General features: G+C 38.9%; 2 protein-coding genes across 4 annotated transcripts in view; one reads left to right on the top strand and one right to left on the bottom strand.

Annotated features, from left to right (window-relative positions):
* RSF1 (remodeling and spacing factor 1) overlaps positions 1 to 478 on the bottom strand; it is a 175629-nt gene extending 175151 nt beyond the window's left edge. For all 3 annotated transcript variants that reach the window (XM_082627860.1, XM_082627858.1, XM_082627859.1), the window contains exon 1: positions 84 to 478. In XM_082627860.1, coding sequence (XP_082483986.1) covers positions 84 to 270 — 187 coding nt within the window. In that variant the 5' untranslated portion in view covers positions 271 to 478. The remainder of the gene's footprint in view (positions 1 to 83) is intronic.
* A 172-nt stretch (positions 479 to 650) lies between these two features.
* Positions 651 to 21591, top strand: part of AAMDC (adipogenesis associated Mth938 domain containing) — a 33364-nt gene continuing 12423 nt past the window's right edge. Inside the window, exons 1-2 of the mRNA XM_082627888.1 lie at positions 651 to 800; positions 8923 to 9072. Of these exons, the coding sequence (XP_082484014.1) occupies positions 8941 to 9072 (132 nt within the window). The 5' untranslated portion in view covers positions 651 to 800; positions 8923 to 8940. The remainder of the gene's footprint in view (positions 801 to 8922; positions 9073 to 21591) is intronic.

Raw genomic sequence — 21591 nt, 5'->3', positions numbered from 1 at the left:
GGAGGTCCGGGGTGTCTGTGAAGAGCGGAGAGAAGGAGCGTGCCAGGGCCGCTTCCCGCCGGGCGTTCGGGCCCCTAGCTTACCTTCTCCGTTACCGACGTCCGGCGGCGGAGCTTGCAGCACCCGTTCCAGCTCGGGGAACGGCAACTCAGGCAGGTCGAGCAGCGGCCCGTAGCGCTCCAAGAAGGAGCAGACTACGGCGAAGTTGGGGCAAGAACCCGGGCAGCCCGGAGGAGCCATAGCCACCACCGCTGCCGCCGCCGCCGCCATTTTGAACTGGAGGATGGAGGAGGAGGCGATAGGGGGGTGGGGGGAGTTGGGGTGCCGAGAAATGGCAGGGCAACCTTACAGACGACAGGAGGCGCTAGCAAGTGGGCGCCCCTGCGGATCCGAGCGTCTCAGGCACGGCGCAGCGATCCCACAATACAACGGTGGCCCGGAGCAGTCGAGAACCGAATCAGACGTAGGAAAGAGAGGCGCCCAGTGCCTGTCGCTTTCCGCTCTCTTTCCCCCTCCCTCGCTCCTCCCACTTCGGGTTCGCCACTGCCTCGTGTGACAAGGGGAATGAAAACAAGGGCTGCAGGGCAGGGAGGCGGGCTGGAAGCTGGAGAGGCGGGAGTTTTAGGAGCGGTGACCAATAGGCTTGAAGGGGGCGGAGCTTCACTCGATAACCGGCCAAAAGACTTTTTCAGGGCCGCGCGAGTCGTGGGGGGATCGCCTAGCCGGGTCCTCGAGAGCAAAGGTGAGAGGTAAAGCAGGGAGCCGTTCGAGATCGCTGCTCCTCGGAGAGAGGGCGTTGGGTAAGTTTGGAGGGGCACTCCCGGGACAGAAACTGGGGCACCAGATGGTGGGGGAAGTTGAGGAGAGTGAATAAGAAGCAACAAAAGAGCAGAATAGGGGGAAAAAAACGATTCTGAGAAAAAGTTGGAGAGGGGAAAGGTGGAGAGGTGCCCTGAGTTAGGGGTTGGGATGGAACCTTTGTATGGAGATGTCTCAGTGAAAGTTTGCTGAGGTATACTGCTAAGGTACAAGAACCGCACCTATCCTGGAAAGTAGTGTCTGAAAACTCTGGGGGACGAGGGCCTGATGGAACGAGGCTCTGCCTGGATCACTAGTCTGCGGAGTTGGGGCCCTGCTAGGAAATCAGCGTCTAAAGGGACCAGGCTCTTCACAGGGACCAAGGTGTGAGAGGACAGGGCCCTGCTGTGGTTGCCAGCGTGTGAGGGGGAGGGGCTTTGTTGAGGCACGAAGATCTGGGGACCAGGCTCTGTAGCGGCCCAAGATCAGAGGGTGGACTAGGACTGCACTGAGGGTGGACATGGTAGGAAACTTTGTGCAAGGACAAAAAGTTTGTTACAAGACAGGGTTCCGCTTCGTTGGGAGAAGCAGTGAGCATTCTCCCACAAAGAATTTCAGAAAAACCATCAGTAATGCAAAGTAGAATGTGCAGCTTGGGATACAATGTGCATTTTGGTTAAGAGCCTGAGCTTTGGAGTTCAGCAAGACTTGATTCCTAACGGAACCGCCTCAGGACATTGCGGAAGATTTTTTATTTCTTTGAACCTCTGTAAAGTCGGGGTGATAATACTACCCACAACATAGGATTTTACTAGATAATTCACAGTAAATTGATTAGCACAATGCCCTGGCACACTGTAAGTACTTTAAAAATATTAGCTGCTACTATTGAAGAAAATTCCTAAAATTTAGATTGAGTTCAGCTATTTGTAGTTGATAGTTTACTACTTTGAGCCAAAAATTTCAGTGCGCATTTAAAATTTATATAGTATCTACTTACTAAAAAGAATTTCAAAGTATAATATAAACCATTCAAAATAGGACCATTTATAATTAAAGGAAAATAAAGAAATATATAGGCAAGTAATTATATTGGGAACAGAGAAAATGATTACCACAATTAAAAATTGAATTTTGTTCTGCATTTCTAGGTAAAAAAGGGAAAAACTGTAATGTTCTATATCAGACTTATTATCTAAAGAAAGAAAGAATGCTCGTTTATCAAGAGAAAAAAATTCTATAAGAGGACTTTATTACCTAGAATACTGATTCTTAATCTCAAATAATATACAAACCCTTTTTGGGACTTCCCCAGCAGTCCAATGGTTAAGACTCTGCCTTCCAATGCAGGAGGTTGAGGGTTCGATCCCTGGTCGGGGAACTAAGATCCCACATACCAGTGGGGTGCAGCCAAAAACTTAAAAAAAAAAATTACAAACCCTTTTTATTAATTTATTTATTTTAAAATTTTATTTATTTATTTTTGGCTGTGTTGGGTCTTTGTCGCTGTGCGCGGGCTTTCTCTAGTTGTGGCGAGCAGCAGCTACTCTTCGTTGCAGTGCGATTGTGGTGGCTTCTCTTTGCTGTGGAGCATGAGCTCTAGGCATGTGGGCTTCAGTAGCTGTGGCACGCAGGCTCAGTAGTTGTGGCTCGCGGGCTCTGGAGCGCAGGCTCAGTAGCTGTGGTGCTGGGGCTTAGTTGCTCCACTGCATGTGGGATCTTCCCAGACCAGGGCTCCAACCTGTGTCCCCTACTTTGGCAGGCGTACTCTTAACCACTGCACCACCAGGGAAGTCCCTACAAACCCTTTTTAAAGGAAAAAAATGTTCTTTTAAAATGTACAAATACTGGGAGGGGGAGGAATTGGGAGATTGGGATTGACACGTATACACTATAGATACTATGTATAAAATAGATTACTAACGAGAACATACTGTATAGCACAGGAATTGTACTTAATGCACTGTGGTGACCTAAATGGAAAGGAAGTCCAAAAAAGAGGGGATATATGTATATGTATAGCTGATTCATTTTGCTGTACAGTAGAAACTAACACAACATTGTAAAGCAACTATATGCCAATAAAAATTAATTTTATAAAAAAGAAAAATAAAATTTACAAATACTCTTGAAAATTCCAGTTTAAGAAATACTGATGTAATTAAAGTCTATACAACGTGACTGTACTTCATGCCATTGAGCTACACACTTAAAAATGGTTAAAATGGTAAGATTTATGTTATGTATATTGTGCCACAATAGAAAAGTTTAAAAAGTGCTCGTTTCGGCAGCACATATACTAAAATTGGAATGATACAGAGAAGATTAGCATGGCCCCTGCGCAAGGATGACATGCAAATTCGTGAAGCATTCCATATTTTTATGGGGATATATGTGTATGTATAGCTGATTCACTTTGTTATAAAGCAGAAACTAACACACTATTGTAAAGCAATTATACTCCAATAAAGATGTTTAAAAAAAAAGTTAAAAAAAAAAGAAAGAAAAGTCTCACTTTAGGAAAATGTGATGAATTATCATAGCAAAAGAGAAGTCTTAATTTAATGTGTAGTAAAATATTTTAAACAACACTGAAATGAAACAGAACTAAACTAAAACATATATTGTACAACACAGGGAATATAGCCAATATTTTACAATATAATGGATGTAAATATAGTATAGCCTTTAAAAATTGTGTTTTAAAAGTGTGAATCACTGTGTTGTACACCTGAAACTTATATATTATTTTTCGTCAACTATCCCTCAATTAAAAAAAAAAAAAAACTAAACTGAAATATATTGGTAGAACTCTCAAACTCCCAAGTATATATCTCTATACCTGGGGCCCCAAAGACCTCAGTTTAAGAAAAATTTGACCCAGAACTTATCAGTTTTGCAAAGATACAAAAATCTTCATAAGATCATAACTTAATTGACCTTAAATGAAAAGCAGGTACACAATATTAAATAAAATCATATCTTTGTGAATGAATTTTGATGGAAAATAAAACCTTCAAACCAAAAGAAAGATTTAGTTATATCATTTTCTGAACACTACCCCCCTGCCTCTTTCCTTTCTCTCTCTTCGCTTTCAGTTTTTCCAGCACCTCACCTGCTCTCCCATGGGATTGTAAATATAACTTTCTAAAAAAAAAGCTTTATAATTTTTTTCTTTTCTCAGTGCTGACACTGTTACTCAAAGCGGGGACTGATAAATAGGATTAGAGTTTCTGCTTTTCTAATCAAGATTGGCATTAGAACAAAGTCCTTGGGCATCAAAAGTTATATCCACCCAAAAGATGAGAGATGTTGTACTACAAAGCAAGGTTTAGGTCATACCTTCACTAAGTCTATTCTTGGAAAAAAAATAAATGATAAGCACCGTCTCTTCTTGCCTTGGGCTGAGAGAATTTATGGGTTACAAGAATTTAATCCCAATTTACGTAGTTAAATAATTGCATTATATATATCAGACTAAAAGGTAAAGATAGAAAAAAAAGTAGCTTTAAAAAAAACCTGTAATTGATTTATTGCTACTGCCATAAAGAAGCCTTTAAATAAGCATTAAATTACCTACACTCAGTCTTTATTTATGAATAAGAAATTTCTTAAGATAGTTCAAATTTCACATTCTTTTAGGAGAAAAGACAAAACAGTTTTGCATTCAGAATCAATGACTAGTTTATTCAAAATACCAAAAAGAAACAAACAAAATGCTCATCAGAAGAAGAATGGGTAAATAAATTGTGATATAGTCTTTCAACAGACTACTACTCAGACTGATACACACTTGATATATATTACAACATGGGTGAATCTCAAAAGCATTTTGAGTGAAAGAAGAAAGACACAAAAGAGCAGGTACTGTAAAATTCCATCAATATGAAGGTCTAGCTAATATATGGGAATAGAAATCAAAAGCTTCTTTTGAGCTTGGAAGGGGATTGACTAGAAAGGTGCACAAGGGAAATTTCGAGATACATTCTGTTTCATGACTGGCAAGTTTATACATTCGTGAAAACTCTTGAACTCTAAAAGATATTTCTGCATTTAATTGAATGTAATTATGCTTTGATTTTAAAATTTAATGGCTTAGCCTTCAATTTTGTCAAATTACATTGCTAACAGTCTGCCTTATAATGGAATAATTTATACATATTTCTGTCTCCCCAACATATTATCTTTGCATTTGTCACACAATTTTTTTTACAGATATTGTAAGCCTGGCAAATGTATATTGAAGTGAACTGGATTCAATTGTGGAGCCAGTTTGGGAATTCCTAATTAGTAATGAGCAAATTTACTTAGGTTTGTTTAAAACTCACTTTTACAAGAAATACTTCTAGAAGTATATGGATATGTTATATGTAGTGAAAAAGCTGTTAAATGTCAACAGAAGTAGGAATCTACGGTCTTCAAAATAGTTTCATAGGAAAATATATGAAAATAAAAAGAAGTAATATAAACAAGATTTAATCCAGCCATTTTCTGGTTCTTTCTCTTAATGATAACTGAATTCTCTGTTGCAATAGAATTGTATTCATTGAAGAAACACTTTTAGAAGTGTCTTACCATCTTTTTTCTTAAGAGTTATGCATCAGTCTATTCTTATTTCTTAAGAGCATGGCTGAAACCAATTTCTCTGATGAAATAATTATTTTTACTGAAAGAAAAATTATGTTGCCTTTTTTGTAGAAATGTGTAAGTTCGTCCTAATATTAATATGGAAGTGCAAGGAACCCAGGATATCCTAAACGGTTTTTTAAGTGATGAACAAAGTTGAAGGTCTCACACTTCCTGGTTTCAAAAGTGACTACAAAGCTACAGTAATCAAGACTGTGTAGTACTGCCATAGGATAGCTACTATGGACCGAACTGTGCCTCCCCAAAATTCATATGTTGAAGCCCTAATCCTCAATGGGACTATATTTGGAAATAGAGCCTTTAAGGAGGTAACTAAAGTTAAATGAGGCCATGAGGATTGGGGCTCTAATCCCATGGGACTGGTATCCTTATAAGAAAAGGAAAAGACATCAAGAGTGGTCATGAACAGAGAAGAGGCCATGTGGGGACAAAGCAAGAAAGAATCCATCTGCATGCCAGGAAGAGAGGTCTCACCAGAAACCAGCCCTGCTGGCACTTTGATCTTGGACTTCCAGTCTCCAGACTATGAGAAAATAAATTTCTGTTGTTTACGCTACCCAGTCTTTGTTATTTTACTATGGAAACTCTAGCAGACTAGTACAGAAGTCTTTCTCAACCCTCATAACAGTTCATTACAATTTCCTTATACCACTTTTCAAGTTACCTTGTAATTTTAAAAGTCACCTTTAAAAAATTGTTAGTTATTTGCATATGTCTTCTCTCCTCTAGTGTAATATTAACTTCTCCACAAGAATCATGTTTTATAAATTTGTGTCTTCCTCCCATAGCACCAAAGATAGTGTGTATATGTCCTTTGTTATACATTTTAAAAATGGGTTAGTAGTTATTAATATTAGGGAGAAATATCACTTTGTTATTGTCTTTATTTGGAGATTAAATACAGTTTAAGGACATGTATATAGGTACCATATTAACAAGGGGTGGACTGTGATGGTTAATTTTATGTGTCAGCTTGGCTGGGCTATAGCACTCAGTTATCCAATCAAACAATAATCTAGGTGCTGCTATGAAGGTGTTTTGTGGACCTAGTTTACATCTACGATTAGTTGACTTTTAAATAAAGAAGATTATTCTCAATACTCTTGGAAGGCCTCATTCAATTAGTTGAAAGGCCGCAAAAGGAAAAGTGAGGTTTCCTTGAGGAAGAAGAAATAACACATCAATACTGAAATGACGACTCTTGCCTGAGAGCAGCCTGCCAGCCTACCCTGCACATTTTGCACTAGCCAATCCCCACAATTGCATGAGCCACTTCTGTGAAATAAATCTGTTAATATATATAGTCTACTGGTGCTGTTTCTCTGGAGAAACCTGAATCAAGCACCTTTTAGTTATTGTACTTATCAATGCTAGAATTCCCATTTGATTCTTTTTTGAAATGTCTTATCTCTTTATTGAGATTCTATATTCATTGAGTCATTGTCATAATTTTTACACTGAAGTATAGTTTTCTTTAAATATTTATTTATTTATTTTTGGCTACGTTGGGTCTTAGTTGCAGCACACAGCCTCTGTAGTTGGGGCATGCAGGCTCTGTAGTTGCAGCACACAGGCTTCGTTGCCCTGCGGCATGCGGGATCTTAGTTCCCTGACCAGGGATGGAACCCGCGTCCCCTGCACTGGGGGTCGGATTCTTAACAACTGGACCACCAGGGAAGTCCCTGAGGTATAGTTGATTTACAACATTGTATTAGTTTTAGGTATACAGCATAGTGATTCAGTATTTTTACAAATTATACTCCACTAAAAGTTACAAGATAATGGCTATAATTTCCTGTGCTATACAATATATCCTTGTTGCGTATCTATTTTATACAGAGCATTTTGTATCTCTTAATCCCCTCCCCCTAACTTGCCCATCCCCTGTTTCATCATAATTTTGATTCTTTATGAATAGTTTCCTTTAGTTCTTTGAACATATTTAGAGTAGCTTCTTTGAAGTCTTTGCTAAATCAAATATATGGGAGTGCTCAGATACTGTTTCAGTTGATGAGTGTGAGTCACATTTTTTTGTTTCTTTGCATGTCTTGTAATTTTTTATTGAAAACTGGGTATTTTAGATAATGTATTATAGAGTCTGGATTTGGATTTTCCCCCTACATTGTTGTTCTTAGTTTATTTGTTTCTGTTTAGTCACTTGCCGAAACTAAATCTGTGGATTCTGTCTCCCATGCAATGTGTGGCCACTGAAATCTGTATTAAGGACTTCTTTTTTCTTTCTCTCTCTTTTTTTTTTTTTTCGTCTGTGCCACATGGCTTGCGGGAACTCCCCAACCAGGGATTGAACCCTGGTCCCAGAAGTGAAAGTGCCAAGTCCTAATCACTGGACCGTAAGGGAGTTCCCCTTGTTTTCACTTTTAAGCTTGGCTTCCTAGGGGGTCTCCTCTGTGCCTATATATCTTAGTGTACAGCCAAAGATTGTGTTCAAACACCTCAAGCCAGTAAGACTTACCCTCTCTACTGATGGATCAGTGTGTGCACTGGGGAGTACATTCAATGTTCAGATGTTTTCACCTCTTCCCTGGCTCTTACATTCTTCTGAGCCCCCTCACCTCTTCACTTTGCATGTTTTATAGGCTCCATTGGCCCAGAACATTTCCATGACTTAGGCCTATTCCTGTCTTTGATGCATATGCTCACAGCCTTTGCTCCACTCTGGATAGAGAGCTTATCAAGCACCTCTTGGGAATTCCTTTTAAATCCCTGTCTACTCTGACAATCCATTGCTTGTTCCAAACAGGCTTACAATATTAAGGAAGCAGAGCCACCTGCCATCCATATTTACTTGCCACTGAAATCACCAGGTTAACTGAAAATGCTCTAAATCAAGTGAGCCTCCTCTGCCTTAGCAGCAAGACTGTTGGTTTTCATGCCCCGCTCCAATCAAGTTGAGCCTCTGTGCCAACAGAACTGTTGTAGGGGCATGGGAGTAATCCCAGGCAAGAACAACAAAACATCTTACTGTTCTTATCTGAAATTCAGTGGTTTTCATGAATAAGCGTTTTTCAGTTTGCAGTATGTCTTTAATATTATTTCCAGAGTGCCAACTTGTTATTTTGACAGTTTTGTCCAGCTTTATACCTGCTTTTAGGGAAAGGATTTGTCAACTTCCTCACTCCATCATGCTGAAGTAAATCTCCACCTTTAATTTTATCTCTCAAAAATATCCTGAGAATTCCCTCCAGAGTCTGAGAAGTAATTGTAGTATCTAGTTTCCATGGTTGGATGATTCAGGATCCCAAGAAAAACATTTCACTTTTTAGACCTCTGGAGAAGAAGTGACAACCACATAAATGAGAAAGATGCTTCTTAACTCATAGAGGACCAGGGCTTACTATATTTTGTATACAGCATTATATTTTGAAATACATTCTGTTTATAGTATAGCTCCTGTATTTTGGAGCTGTTTCAACCTTACTTTAAAACTGATTTAGTATATTTTTCTTTCAATTTCAGAGTTCAATTAAGTTCCTTATGTCTTCCCCTGAAATTGCTTCCCTCTCATGGGGGCAAATGAAAGTACAAGGCTCTACTAAAATCTATAAGGACTGCAAAGTGTGGCCAGGGGGAAGTCGGGCTTGGGATTGGAGAGAAACAGGAACTGAGGTAAGCTATTAGTGTATGGTTGACACTGCGTAAGGTTGACCACGTGATTTTCAAACTCCTAAGCCATAATGACAAAGTTCCAAGTAAAAAGTAACTATTTCTTTCATTCTCTCTCTCTCTTGATATAATACACATACCATTAAACTCACCATTAGAGTTTTAAAGTATGCAATTCAATGGACTTTTTGTCATAACCTTGTACAATAGCTACCACTACTAACTCCAGAATATATTTATCACCCCAAAGGAAACCCCATAACCATTAGCAGTCACTACCCATTCTTCCCTCCCTCCAGCTTCTGGCAACTACTACGTTCTGTTGCTATAGATGTGCCTATTCTAGATGTTTCATATAAACAAAATCATTCAGTTCTCTTAAGCACATACCTAGGATTGGAAATTCTGGGTCATATGGTAACTCTATGATTCACCTTTTGAGGAACTGCCAGACTGTTTTCCAAAGTAACTGCACCATTTTACATTATAGATGTTAGAAATGTATGATGGATCCAATTTTTCTAAATCCTTCCTCATCAACTCTTATTTGTTTTGCTTTGTTTTTATTATACCATCCTAGTTGATGTGAAATGTTATCTCATTGTGATTTGAAATTTCATTTCCCTTAAATTGGAGCTCCTCAAGTATTCTCAGTGTGCCATGCCCAAAATAGAGTCTCCATTCCATGAGTGGAGGTTGAATAAAAGAAGGGAACCCCTTACCTCTCCACCACACTCACTTGGGACTAAGCTTCAGCAATAGATGGCTGCAGGCAGTATGAGAAACATTGATGTCCTGATTCTCCCAGGAAGAAAGCCTTACAGCTGGTAGCTGAGAGAAGAAATAGCACTATGTTCTTGGCTGCAGCAAGAGTGGAGTCTTACCTCACTGAACTAGGAGGAGGGAGGCAGGCAGCAGTCTTTCTTGAAATATCACAGATTTTCACCTTTCCTACCAAATATTTATATTTTTTCTTGAACACGTATTTCTTAATTTGCTTGCTGTTTCCTCTTTGGACCTTTTCCGAAGTCTTTGAATGATTGGGGTTAAAAATAATTTTTTTTAGGTTATGTTTGTTGGTTTGTTTGTTTTAATAATTTACACTTAGGTGCGAGTAATGGAGCTCTTCATCCAGTAGTGATGGAAGTTGATCCTTCCATTCTGAAGGATAGTTTTGCTGGATATACAATTTGTGATTGACAGTCTTTTTCTTTCAATACTTTGAAAATGTCATCCCACATTTTTTGGCATTACTGGTTACTAATGAGAAATCAAATGTTGTTAAGATTTCTTTGGATTTGACAAGTTACTTCTCTCTTGCTGCTTTCAAAATTCTTTATATTTAACTTTTGACAGTTTGACTATGATACATCTACATGTGGATCTCTTTGAGTTTATCCTACCTGGAATGTATTGAGCTTCATAGATGTGTAGATTGTTGTTCATCATCAAATTTGGGACGTTTTCACCCATTATTTCTTCAAATATTCTTTCTGCCCCTTCTATCTCTTCTCTTCTGTGAAAACTGTTAGGGAGTATGTTGTGTGCTTTTTGGGGTTTTTTTTGTAGGGGTTTCCAGTGTCCCGCAGGTCTCTTGAGGCTCTGTTCATTGTTTTCATTCATTTTTCTATCCTTTTTCTCAGATTGGATCATCTCAATTTACCTATCTTTCAGTTTTGCTGATTCTTACCTGCCATTGTACCCCTTTAGTGAACTTTTCATTTCAATATTGTACTTTTCAGCTCCAGAATTTCCTTTAAAAAATAATTTCTATCTTTTTATTGTTATTCTCTATTTGGTTAGATACTGTTCTCACACTTTCCTTTAGTTCTTTAGATATGGTTTCCTGAAACAATGACAGAAGTTTCCCTATATGCCTGAAACCAGTAGGTGTTCCACTTTATAGTAAGGGGCTCTGTATGCAATTTGGGGTATGCAGTCAACACTTAACCAGACAGTTTAAAACTCTGCTTGCTCCTTGCTTATGCAGACTCTCAAGGGTACCCAGAATTGTGATCTTAGGGCCTTTTCATGTCATTCCTGAGCATGTGCACAATCCTGGACATGTGTATGGCCTTTTCAATACCAAGGTTCATACCTGAGCTTTTCAAAGCCCCCATTAACAACTCATTTCTTATTTTTTTCGTTTTAGTTTATTGGAACCTCTCATTTGCCCTGTTGTCTACTGCCTCAGGCAGCTGCACTGTTAAACAATTGTCTATGACTGTTTTTGACAAGCTTCTCTGTGAAAAAAGATGGTTTGCACTGGCAAGCTCCAAGTCAGATCAAATAAAGACAGCCTATGAGTGGGGCCTTCCAAGGAACCACCAGACAGGTCAAATAATGACAGTTCTCTGGGAATGGACATTTGAAGGAGTTTTAATACATTAGGTGATTGCAAAGCTGGTGGTTTTCACTGTGATTCCAGGTTGTTGCTTTCCAAGGTGACCATAGAAGTGGGGATGGGATAGTGGGGTGTGTTAAAGTCCCCCACTGTTATTGTGTTACTGTCAATTTCTCCTTTTACGTTTGTTAACATTTGCTTTACATATTGAGGTGTTCCTATGTATTTACAATTGTTATATCTTCTTCTTCGATTGATCCTTTGATCATTATGTATATGTCCTTCTTTATCTCTTGTAACAATCTTCATTTTAAAGTCTACTTTCTCTGATAAAAATATTGCTACTCTGGCTTTGTTTTGATTTCCATTTGCATGGAATATCTTCTGCTGTCCCCTTGCTTTCAGTCTGTATGTGTCTCTAGATCTGAAATGAGTCTCTTGTAGGCAGCATATATACAGGTCCTGTTTTATATCTATTCAGCCAGTGTATATCTTTTGGTTTGAGCATTTAGTTTGTTTACATTTAAGGTAATTATCAATAGGTATGTTACTATTGCCATTTTGTTCATTGTTTTGGATTTGTTTGTGAGGTCTTTTTTCCCCTTTCTTCTTTTGTTCTCTTCTCTTGTGATTTGATAACTATCTTTTTTTTTATTAATTAATTAATTAATTTATTTATTTTTGGCTGTGTTGGGTCTTCGTTGCTGCACACAGGCTTTCTCTAGCTGTGGTGAGCGGGTGCTGCTCTTCGTTACAGTGCACAGGCTTCTCACTGTGGTGGCTTCTCTTGTGGAACACGGGCTCTAGACACACAGGCTTCAGTAGTTGTGGCACGTGGGCTCAGTAGTTGTGGCTCACAGGCTCTAGAGCGCAGGCTTGGTAGTTGTGGCGCACGGGCTTAGTTGCTCCACGGCACGTGGGATCTTCCCGGACCAGGGCTTGAACCCGTGTCCCCTGCATTGGCAGGTGGATTCTTAACCACTGCACCACCAGGGAAGTCCTTGATGACTATCTTTAGTGTTATGTTTGGATTCCTTTTTCTTTTTTGTGCATATATTAGAGATTTTTGTTTACAGTGAGGCTTTTGTGTAGCAGTCTGTATACACATATGCTTAAGTTGCTGATCTCTTAATGTCCAATGCATTTTAGATAACCTGCATTTGTACTCTCTTCCCCTCACAATTACTTTTTTTTTTTTTTTTTTTTTTGGCCATGCCACACAGCATGTGGGATCTTAGTTCGCTGACTAGGGATCAAACCCACACCCCCAGCAGTGGAAGCACAGAGTCTTAACCACTGGACCACCAGGGAAGCCCCACAATTACTTTTTTTGATATTATATTTTACATCTAATTGTTTTGTGTATCCCTTAACCACTTATTGTGGTTACAAATAATTTCACTACTTTTGTCATTTAACCTCCCTACTAGCTATATGGTTGGATGATTTCCTACCTTTATTGTATGTTTGCCTTTACCAGTGAGCTTTTCCATTTCGTAATTTTCTTGTTCCTAGTTGTGGCCTTTTCTTTTCTGCCTAGAGAAGTTCCTTTAGCATTTGTCATAAAGCTGGTTTGGTGGTGCTGAATTCTTTTAGTTTTTGCTTGTCTGTAAAGCTTTTGATTTCTCAGTCAAATCTGAACAAGAGCCTTGTTGGGTAGAGTATTATTTGATTGTAGATTTTTCCTCTTTCATCAGTTTTAAGTGTATTGTGCCACTCCCTTCTGGCCTGCAGAGTTTCTGCTGAAAAATCAGCTGATAGCCTCTGGGAGTTCCTTTGTATGTTATTTGTTGCTTTTTCCTTGTTGTTTTTAATATTCTATCTTTAATTTTTGTCATTTTGATTACAACATATCTTAGTGTGTTCCTCTGTGGGTTAATCCTGTATGGGACTCTGCACTTCCTAGACTGGTGACTATTTCCTTTCTCAGGTTAGGGAAGGTTTCAGCTACTATCTCTTCAAATGTTTTTTCAGGCCCTTTCTTCTTCTGGGATCCCTATAATGCGAATATTAGTGGATTTGATGTTGTCCCAGAGGTCTCTCAAACTGTCCTCGTTTCTTTTCTTTTCTTTTTTTCTTCTTTCTGTTTAGCAGTGGTGATTTCCACTACTCTGTATTCCAGCTCACTGATCCATTCATCTGCTTCATTTAGCCTATTATTGATTCCTTCTAGTGTATTTTTCATTTCAGTTATTATATTTGTCAGTTCTGTTTGGTTGTTCTTTATATTTTCTAATTCCTTGTTAAAAACTTCTAATTTCTCACTCTGTGCATCCATTCTCCTCCAGAGTTCTTTGATCACCTTTATGATCATTACTGTGAACTCTTTCGTGGGTAGATTGCTTATCTCCATGTCACTTAGTTCTTCCTCTGGGGTTTTATCTTGTTCCTTCATCTGAAACATATTCCTCTGTCTCCTCATCTTTTCTAAATTGCTATTTGTATTTTTATGTATGTGGAAGGTTAGTTATGTTTCTCCATCTTGGAAAAGTAGTCCTCCGTAGGAGACATCCTATGTGTCCCAGGATTACACTCCCCTCTCGTCACCCAAGGGCCAGGGGCCAGCTGGTCCCAGGGTAGTGTCTAGCCTGCGGCAGGCTGCAGGACTATAGTTTTCTTAGTTCTGATGTCTGCCCCCTGGTGGGTTGAGTTGGGTCTTGGCCCTCTGGTGGGCAGGGCTGTATCTAGAAGCTATCTAGAGGTGGCTGTGGGCTCAGGAAGTCTTTAGGCAGCCTATCTGCTGATGGGTGGGGCTATGTTCCCATCCAGTTTGTTATTTGGCCTCAGGCATCCCAGCACTAAAGCCTACAGCCTGTTCCCTTCTGCCGGGTCTTGATGTGCCAAGGTGTGTCAGCCTCCAGGAGAGCTCATGCAGATGAATGCTCCCTGATGTTTCTGCCACCATTGTCTATGTCCCCAGGGTCTCCCCGACCCCAGGAGACCCTCCAAGACCAGCAGGTAAGTCTGGGCCAGTCTTCTATCAAATTACTGCTTTTACCCTTGGTCCCAGGGTGTATGAGGTTTTGTGTATGCCCTTTAAGAGTGAAGTCTCTATTTCCATCAATCCTGAGGAGCTTCTGTGTTCAAGTCCTGCTGGCCTTCAAAGCCAAGTCCTCTTCATGGTGCCAGACCCCTGGGCTGGAAGGCCTTACGTGGGGCTCAGAACTCTCACTCCTGTGCGAGAACCTCTGTAATATAATTAATCTCCAGTTTGTGGGTTGCCCACCTGGGGGGTACGGGATTTGATTATATCGTGAGTCCACTCCTCCTACCGGTCTCATTGTGGTGCCTTTGTTTTGAACTGCATGCACTCATTGTTTTGATCCAGACACCTAGTTGTTTGTTAGCTACCAACCTGGATCTTAAAGAAAGGAATATACCTTTCTTTATAAGAAGAAAGGATTGGTAAAAGAAATGAGAGGGCTTTGAAATACAGAAGGGACAGAATGAGAGCAGGCTGAGGAATAAGAAGCTGTAATGCTTGTGAACCAAATGGCTCCACTGGATTGTTTCATAGAGTAAAGCTAGTGTGGTGTAAGAATAGGCAGTGGTATGGTTGAGGGTGTCAGGTATCTGCAGAGCTCAGTTTACATTTTATTCAGTAGATAAGACATAGCCACTTCAGATACTTAAGCAGAAGATTGATTTGACTGACAAAGATTATCAAGACTATGGGTTTAAGATATATTGGAGTACCAACTTATGAGTGTGCCACATTGGAGAGATTTTTTTTCTTCAGAAATGGATTTAACGCTATATATTATATTTTTCCCATATAAGACTACATGAGTTAGTATTACCCTTAACCTCATTCTGTATTTAAGGAAACTTAATAAGCACAGAGTTTAGAGCTAGAAAGCTAGAAAAATATGAAATCAAATAGTAAATTCAGGTCAGATTCTAACTTTCTTTCCTGTTCCTTTCTACTACATCATGATTCCTCTTATAAACTTCAACACTAAAGACTACAAAACTGTGAAGTTGCCAGTGATGATAACAGGAAAATAGGAAAAGTTTGCTGTAGGTTTAGTTTTCATCTTGTTAAGTTTCATTTGTCAGTAGAATAAACAAGAGGAGGTGTTCTAGAACTAGTTGGAGAGAGAAGAACTAGGAAAGATGAGAGGGAAAGCTGAGCTGTTGACTAGAACTCATCTGTATAGAGGCAAAAGGACATCAAATCAAAGCTATTAAGCCTCAGAGTCCTCATCTATAAAATGGAGATAGTAATATTACCCACCTCACAGAGTTGATCTAAGGGTTACTGTACTGTGCTAGATATGATGTAGGCACTCAATAAATGAAGCTATTATTGTTAAGTTAGTAGTAGTGTGGGTGGATATGAAACAGCAAATATGAAAACTATTAAGGTGAGAGGGTTGGATTGGGAGTTTGGGATTAGCAGATGCAAACTGGTATATACAGAATAAATAAACAACAAGGTCCTACTGTGTAGCACAGGGAACTATATTTAATATCCTGTGGTAAACCATAATGGAAAAGAATATGAAAAAGTATGTATATATATATATATGTATAATTGAGTCACCTTGCTGTACAGCAGCAGTTAACACAACATTGTAATTCAACTATACTTCAGTAAAAAATTAATTTAAGAAAAGAAGGTGAAATTGGCAGGATAAGGCAGTTTATTAGATTTAGCAGGCAAAGGAGAATTCTAGCATAGATAGATGGGTACATGGTGGTGCCATTTATTGAGATTGGGTATATGAAGAGGAGGAACAGATGTGTTTGTGTTTGGGGCAAAGGCTGGGTAGACAAAATGATTAATTCTTTTGGAATATGTTGAGCTTGAACTTACAACGGGGCATCAAGAGATATCTAGTAGATATTTAGATTTATAGGTCCAGGCACTGTCACATTTTAACTAGATACCTTAACCAAGTTATATAGCCTGACTGTGCCTCAGTTTAACCATTTATAAAAGGAGAATAGTAATGTCTGTTTTTCATGGCTTGATGTAAGAGTAATAAATGGGTTGGGAAGAATAAATTTGAAAAATGCATGCCACTTGCCATCATGCAAATTCATTCTTTCTCTCACTATTTCTCAGTGTGATTCATGGATCTCTTGCATCAGAATCACCTAGAGGCTTGCTTAAAATGCATGTTCTGTATCTCCTGCACTCTTCTCAACTACTGAATCATAATCTCTTGGGGATGGGACCTGGAAAATAATATATTTCACGTGGTTGCTTTGAATACTAAATATGTTCATCTTTGTAAAGCATCTACCACAGTGCCTGTCACATAGTAGATACTTGATCTTTTTAAGTTTTTTCTTTTCTTCCTTAGTTGCCTAGCACATAATACTGCTCTACAGTATGTTTCTCAACTATAGGAATGACTGAATTAATTCTTTTAAAAGTCTTGGACATGAAACACTCTGATTTGTACATCAAATGCTGCTTCATAGGGAATCCTTGAGGGAATTAAGTGCCTGAGAGTGTTTAGGGGATTTCTTTTTACTTTAGAGTACTACAATTGTTTATGCCATGAACTGATGGAGGTATTATCTCTAGTTATTTTTCATGCTCTAAATATATAGTAGTATTGTTCAGCTATTCTTTTTTTTTTGGGGGGGGGGTGCTGCATCACGCAGCTTATAGGATTTTAGGTCCCCAACCAGGGATTGAACCTGGGTCCACAGCAGTGAAAGCATCGAGTCCTAACCACTGGCCTGCCAGGGAATTCCCTTGTTCAGCTATTCTTTTTAATGAACTACCCAAAACTTAGTGATTTACAATAGTAAGTGTTTATTATCATGCTTATAGGTCTAGCTGCAGTTGGCAAGCTGGCTGGGTACTCCATATGTGGGTACTCCACATGTCTCTTATCCATCTTGGACCAGTGAACTAGCCAGGACCTGATCTTCTCATGGTGTTATCTGAAGCTCACAAACATAAGCCCTACTGAGCAAGTATATTTCAAGGCTTTGCTTGCCCCAGGTTCACCAACATAAGTTCCCACATCAGTAGGGCACAGAAGTATATTCTGCCCATAGTAAGAGGGCAATAAGAGTGAATATTTGCTGAACAGTTATCCAAGCTATCAGAATGTTCAATCACGTGTTGTACATCTGCATATGAGTTGTTCCTTGGGCAACTTAAACCAAACATATCCAAAGCTGATTTCCTTTCCTTTTCCCTACCTCCCCACATCCCACAAATATCCAGGTACTTTCTTGTGTTCTCTGTCTCCATTAATGGAATCACTATCCACCCAGTCACCTAGAAGAGAAACATCAAACAAAATTTTTATTTCTCCAGTTTTCTCCTCCACTATATCCAACAAAGTACATTTGTTGACTTGGCCAACATAAAGCTAGTCATGTCACTGCTCTGCTTAGGAAATTTCAAAGGCTTTCCACAGACCTCAGAATTAAGCAAAAACTCCTTAGGATAGTGTTCAGGGCCATTTTTTTAAAACAATGATACAGCTCCAGATTTTTCCTTCATTCTCATCCCCTCTATTTCATAACACATCTGAAGACCTAGCTATTCCATACCAAATACATATTCCCTTACAAACCTACCATGATCTTTCATTCTCTGTACCTTTGCTAAAACCGTTTCCTTTTATTTATTATTTATTTATTTAATTGCACTGGGTCTTAGTTGTGGCAGGCGGGCTCCTTAGTTGTGGTTCACCAGCTCCTTAGTTGCAGCACATAGGCTCCTTAGTTGTGGCAGGTGGCTTCTTAGTTGTGGCTCCAGGGCTCCTTAGTTGTGGCATGTGAACTCCTAGTTGCAGCATGCATGTGGGATCTAGTTCCCTGACCAAGGATCGAACCCAGGCCCCCTGCATTGGGAGCGCAGAGTCTTATCCACTGTGCCACCAGGGAAGTCCCTAAAACCATTTCCTTTACTTGAAATGACCTGCTCCCCTTGGTACCTGTTGAAATCTTATATATCCTTCAATTCATAGCTTTTGTTTTATCTCCTCTATGTAGCACTTCCTGATAATCCTTGTGAGAATGAGCTGCTTACTCCATTCTCAGTATTCCTATAATACTTTGTGCCTCTATTTTAGCACTTAGTGCAGTTCACCTGTATTGTACTGAGTGTGTATTTAAGTGTTTCCCTCACTAAGTGGTGAACTCCCTAAGGGCAAGAACTATGCATTTAGCACAGTGCCCATAAAGTATGGGCTCAATAAATGTTGGCTGCATTGAATTTTTAATTATAAATGTCATTAAAAATTTTTTTTATACTTTGTGACATTCCTTCTGAGGTAGGTCAATGTTGTGATTCCTTTTTTATCAGTTTAAGGGTGGGAAGGGGCAAATGATATAGTGATTGCAGAACGGAAATATCAAGAAAATTTACTGTCTTCAACCAGTGTCCTTGAAATAATAATTACTACTACCTAGTCCCAAATCTCTACCAATCATTAAACAACTGCTGTGTGCCTGATCAAATATACCTTTTCCAGGGTCACATCACTAATAATTTTTGGAACCAAGATTTGAACCTGAGTCTTACTATAAAGCCTATACTTTTCTACTACTCCATACTGTCCTCACTCATTTCTATCTTAAAGCAATAACTATCTTATTGGAGAAGAATTTTCTATGTGGAAACATGCATAGATCTTTCATTTATATATCCTTTTGTTAGGCTGAAAGGGGACAAGGAGGAAGATATGACAAAAGTGTAAATCTAAAAGAAAGCCAAACCAATTAGCAGGTACCTAAGGAGAACCAAAGGAAATGCGGAAACTTTACCCCACCTATTTAAAAAAAATTTTTTTATTGACGTGTAGTTGATTTTAGTCCCACCTTTTAATTTTAAACAATATTAAACCTATGAAACAGTTGTATGAATATTACGATAAATAGCCGCACACCCTTTCTCAAAATCTTCAAGTTGTCAATACTTTGCCATGTTTGTTTTTTCTCTCTAAACACACACACACACACATTTTTCCCCAACCATTTGAGTGTAAATGGCAGATATTTTAGCATTTCTTTCCTTAGAACATAAACATTCTCCTACATAGCCACAATATCATTCTCACAAATAAGGATATTATCCTTGATACAATATTACTATTTAGTATACAGTCTATCTTCAAATTTCCCCCAAAATGCCCTCTATAACTATCGCTGATTTTGTGGGTTTATTTTTATATATAATACAGGCAATAGGTGTAAAGTATAACATAATTCTCAGAGTCTTGTCCATTTGATCAGACTAAAGGTTCTAGTAGTCAGGACACTGCTACAAAAGGAAAGATAGATGAGCTGAGCTGTCCCTAACCCTTTCTGCTTTTGTGTGTGTTTGTTTTTGCTTGTGTTTTCCCATTCACCTTCTAAACCTGGTTGACCTGGGAAGCCTATGTTGAACCTCTCCCGCCCCTTTTTCTATTTTGAAATATTTTGAACCTATATAACAAATTGGAAAAAAATAATAAACACTTGTATACCATCAGCCTAGATTTACCAGTTTTTAACATTCTGGCACATTTGCTTTACTTATCTCTCGGTGGCTTTCTCTCTCTCTCTCTCTCTGAATAACTATATTTGCTGAATCATTTGGAAGTAAGAACTGACATCATGATACTTAACTCTAAATACTTCAGCCTGTATCTAATAAAACAAAGGCATTATGCCTTACATAATCATAATGTTACACTCAAGAAATCCAACATTTATATAATATTAAATAGCATCAACTCCATAGTCAAATTATAACAATTGTTCCAATAAAATAATATCTTTTATAGCTGGCTATCCTTTCCAACCCAAGATCCAGTCAGGGGTCATGCACTGCATTTTGTTGTCGTGTTTCTTTACTCTATCAATAGACAGATTGATTTATTTTTATTTTTTTATTTTTTTTGCGGTATGCGGGCCTCTCACTGTTGTGGCCTCTCCCGTTGCGGAGCACAGGCTCCGGAAGCGCAGGCTCAGCGGCCATGGCTCACGGGCCCAGCCGCTTCGCGGCATGTGGGATCTTCCCGGACCTGGGCACGAACCCGTGTCCCCTGCATCGGCAGGCGGACTCTCAACCACTGCGCCACCAGGGAAGCCCAATAGACAGATTTATTGATTGAAGTACAATTGACCTACAATACTATGCAAGTTTCAGGTGCACAGTGTAATGATTTGATATTTCTATACATTACAAAATGATTGCCACAGTAAGTCTAGTTACCATCTGCCATCATACAAAATATTTACACTATTATTGACTATATTCCCCATGCTACACATTTCATCCCTGTGACTCATTTCTTTTGTAACGGTTAAGTTTGTACCTCTTAATCTCCCTCACCTATTTCACTCATCTCCCCCACCACCTCCCCTCTGGCAACCACCTGTTTATTCTCTATGAGTCTGATTTCTGTTTTGTTTTACTTGTTTATTTGTTTTGTTTTTTAGATTTCACATATAAGTAAAATCATACAGTATTTCTCTTCCTCTGTCCGATTTATATCACTTAGCTTAATACCCTCTAAGTACATCCTTGTTGTCACAAATGGCAAGATTTCATTCTTTTAGTGTTTTCATTTTCTTTGCAAAAATACACAAGTGGAATTGCTGGGTTGTCTGGTACTTCTATTTTTAATATTTTGAGGGACCTCTGTACTGTTTTCCATAGTGGCTGCACCAATTTACATTCCCACCAACAGTGCACAAGGGTTCCGTTTTCTCCACATCCTCACCAACACTTGTTATTTGATATCTTTTTGATAATAGCCATTCTGACAGATCTGAGGTGATATTGCATTGTGGTTTTTATTTCTATTTCCCTGATGTAGCTACATCAAACTAAAAAGCTTTTGCACAATGAAGGAAACTAACAACAAAATCAAAAGGCTTTGGAAGAAAATATTTGCAAACAATGTATCTAATAAGGGGTTAATATCTAAAATATACAAAGAACTCATACAACTCAACACCAACAAACAAATAACCCAATTAATAATTGGGCAGAGGTCCTGAATATACATCTTTCCAAAGAAGACATACATATATCCAACAGACACATGAAAAGATGCTAATAGCTTTCCTCTAAGAAAAAACAAGAAGATTTCCGTAACATTGACATGTTATGGAAAGCCTCTTAAAGAGGAACAGAATCAGACACTCACTAAGGGCAGAGAGCCTTAGTGGTTTGGTGGGAGGGATTGGAAGAAGCAGAGAGGGAGCTGGTG

The sequence above is a fragment of the Mesoplodon mirus genome (genome assembly GCF_964341445.2).
Source record: "Mesoplodon mirus genome assembly, chromosome: 7".
NCBI classification, from domain to species: domain Eukaryota; kingdom Metazoa; phylum Chordata; class Mammalia; order Artiodactyla; family Ziphiidae; genus Mesoplodon; species Mesoplodon mirus.
The sequence above is the reverse complement of the archived record's forward strand: the minus strand, read 5'-3'. Positions and strand labels throughout refer to the sequence as shown.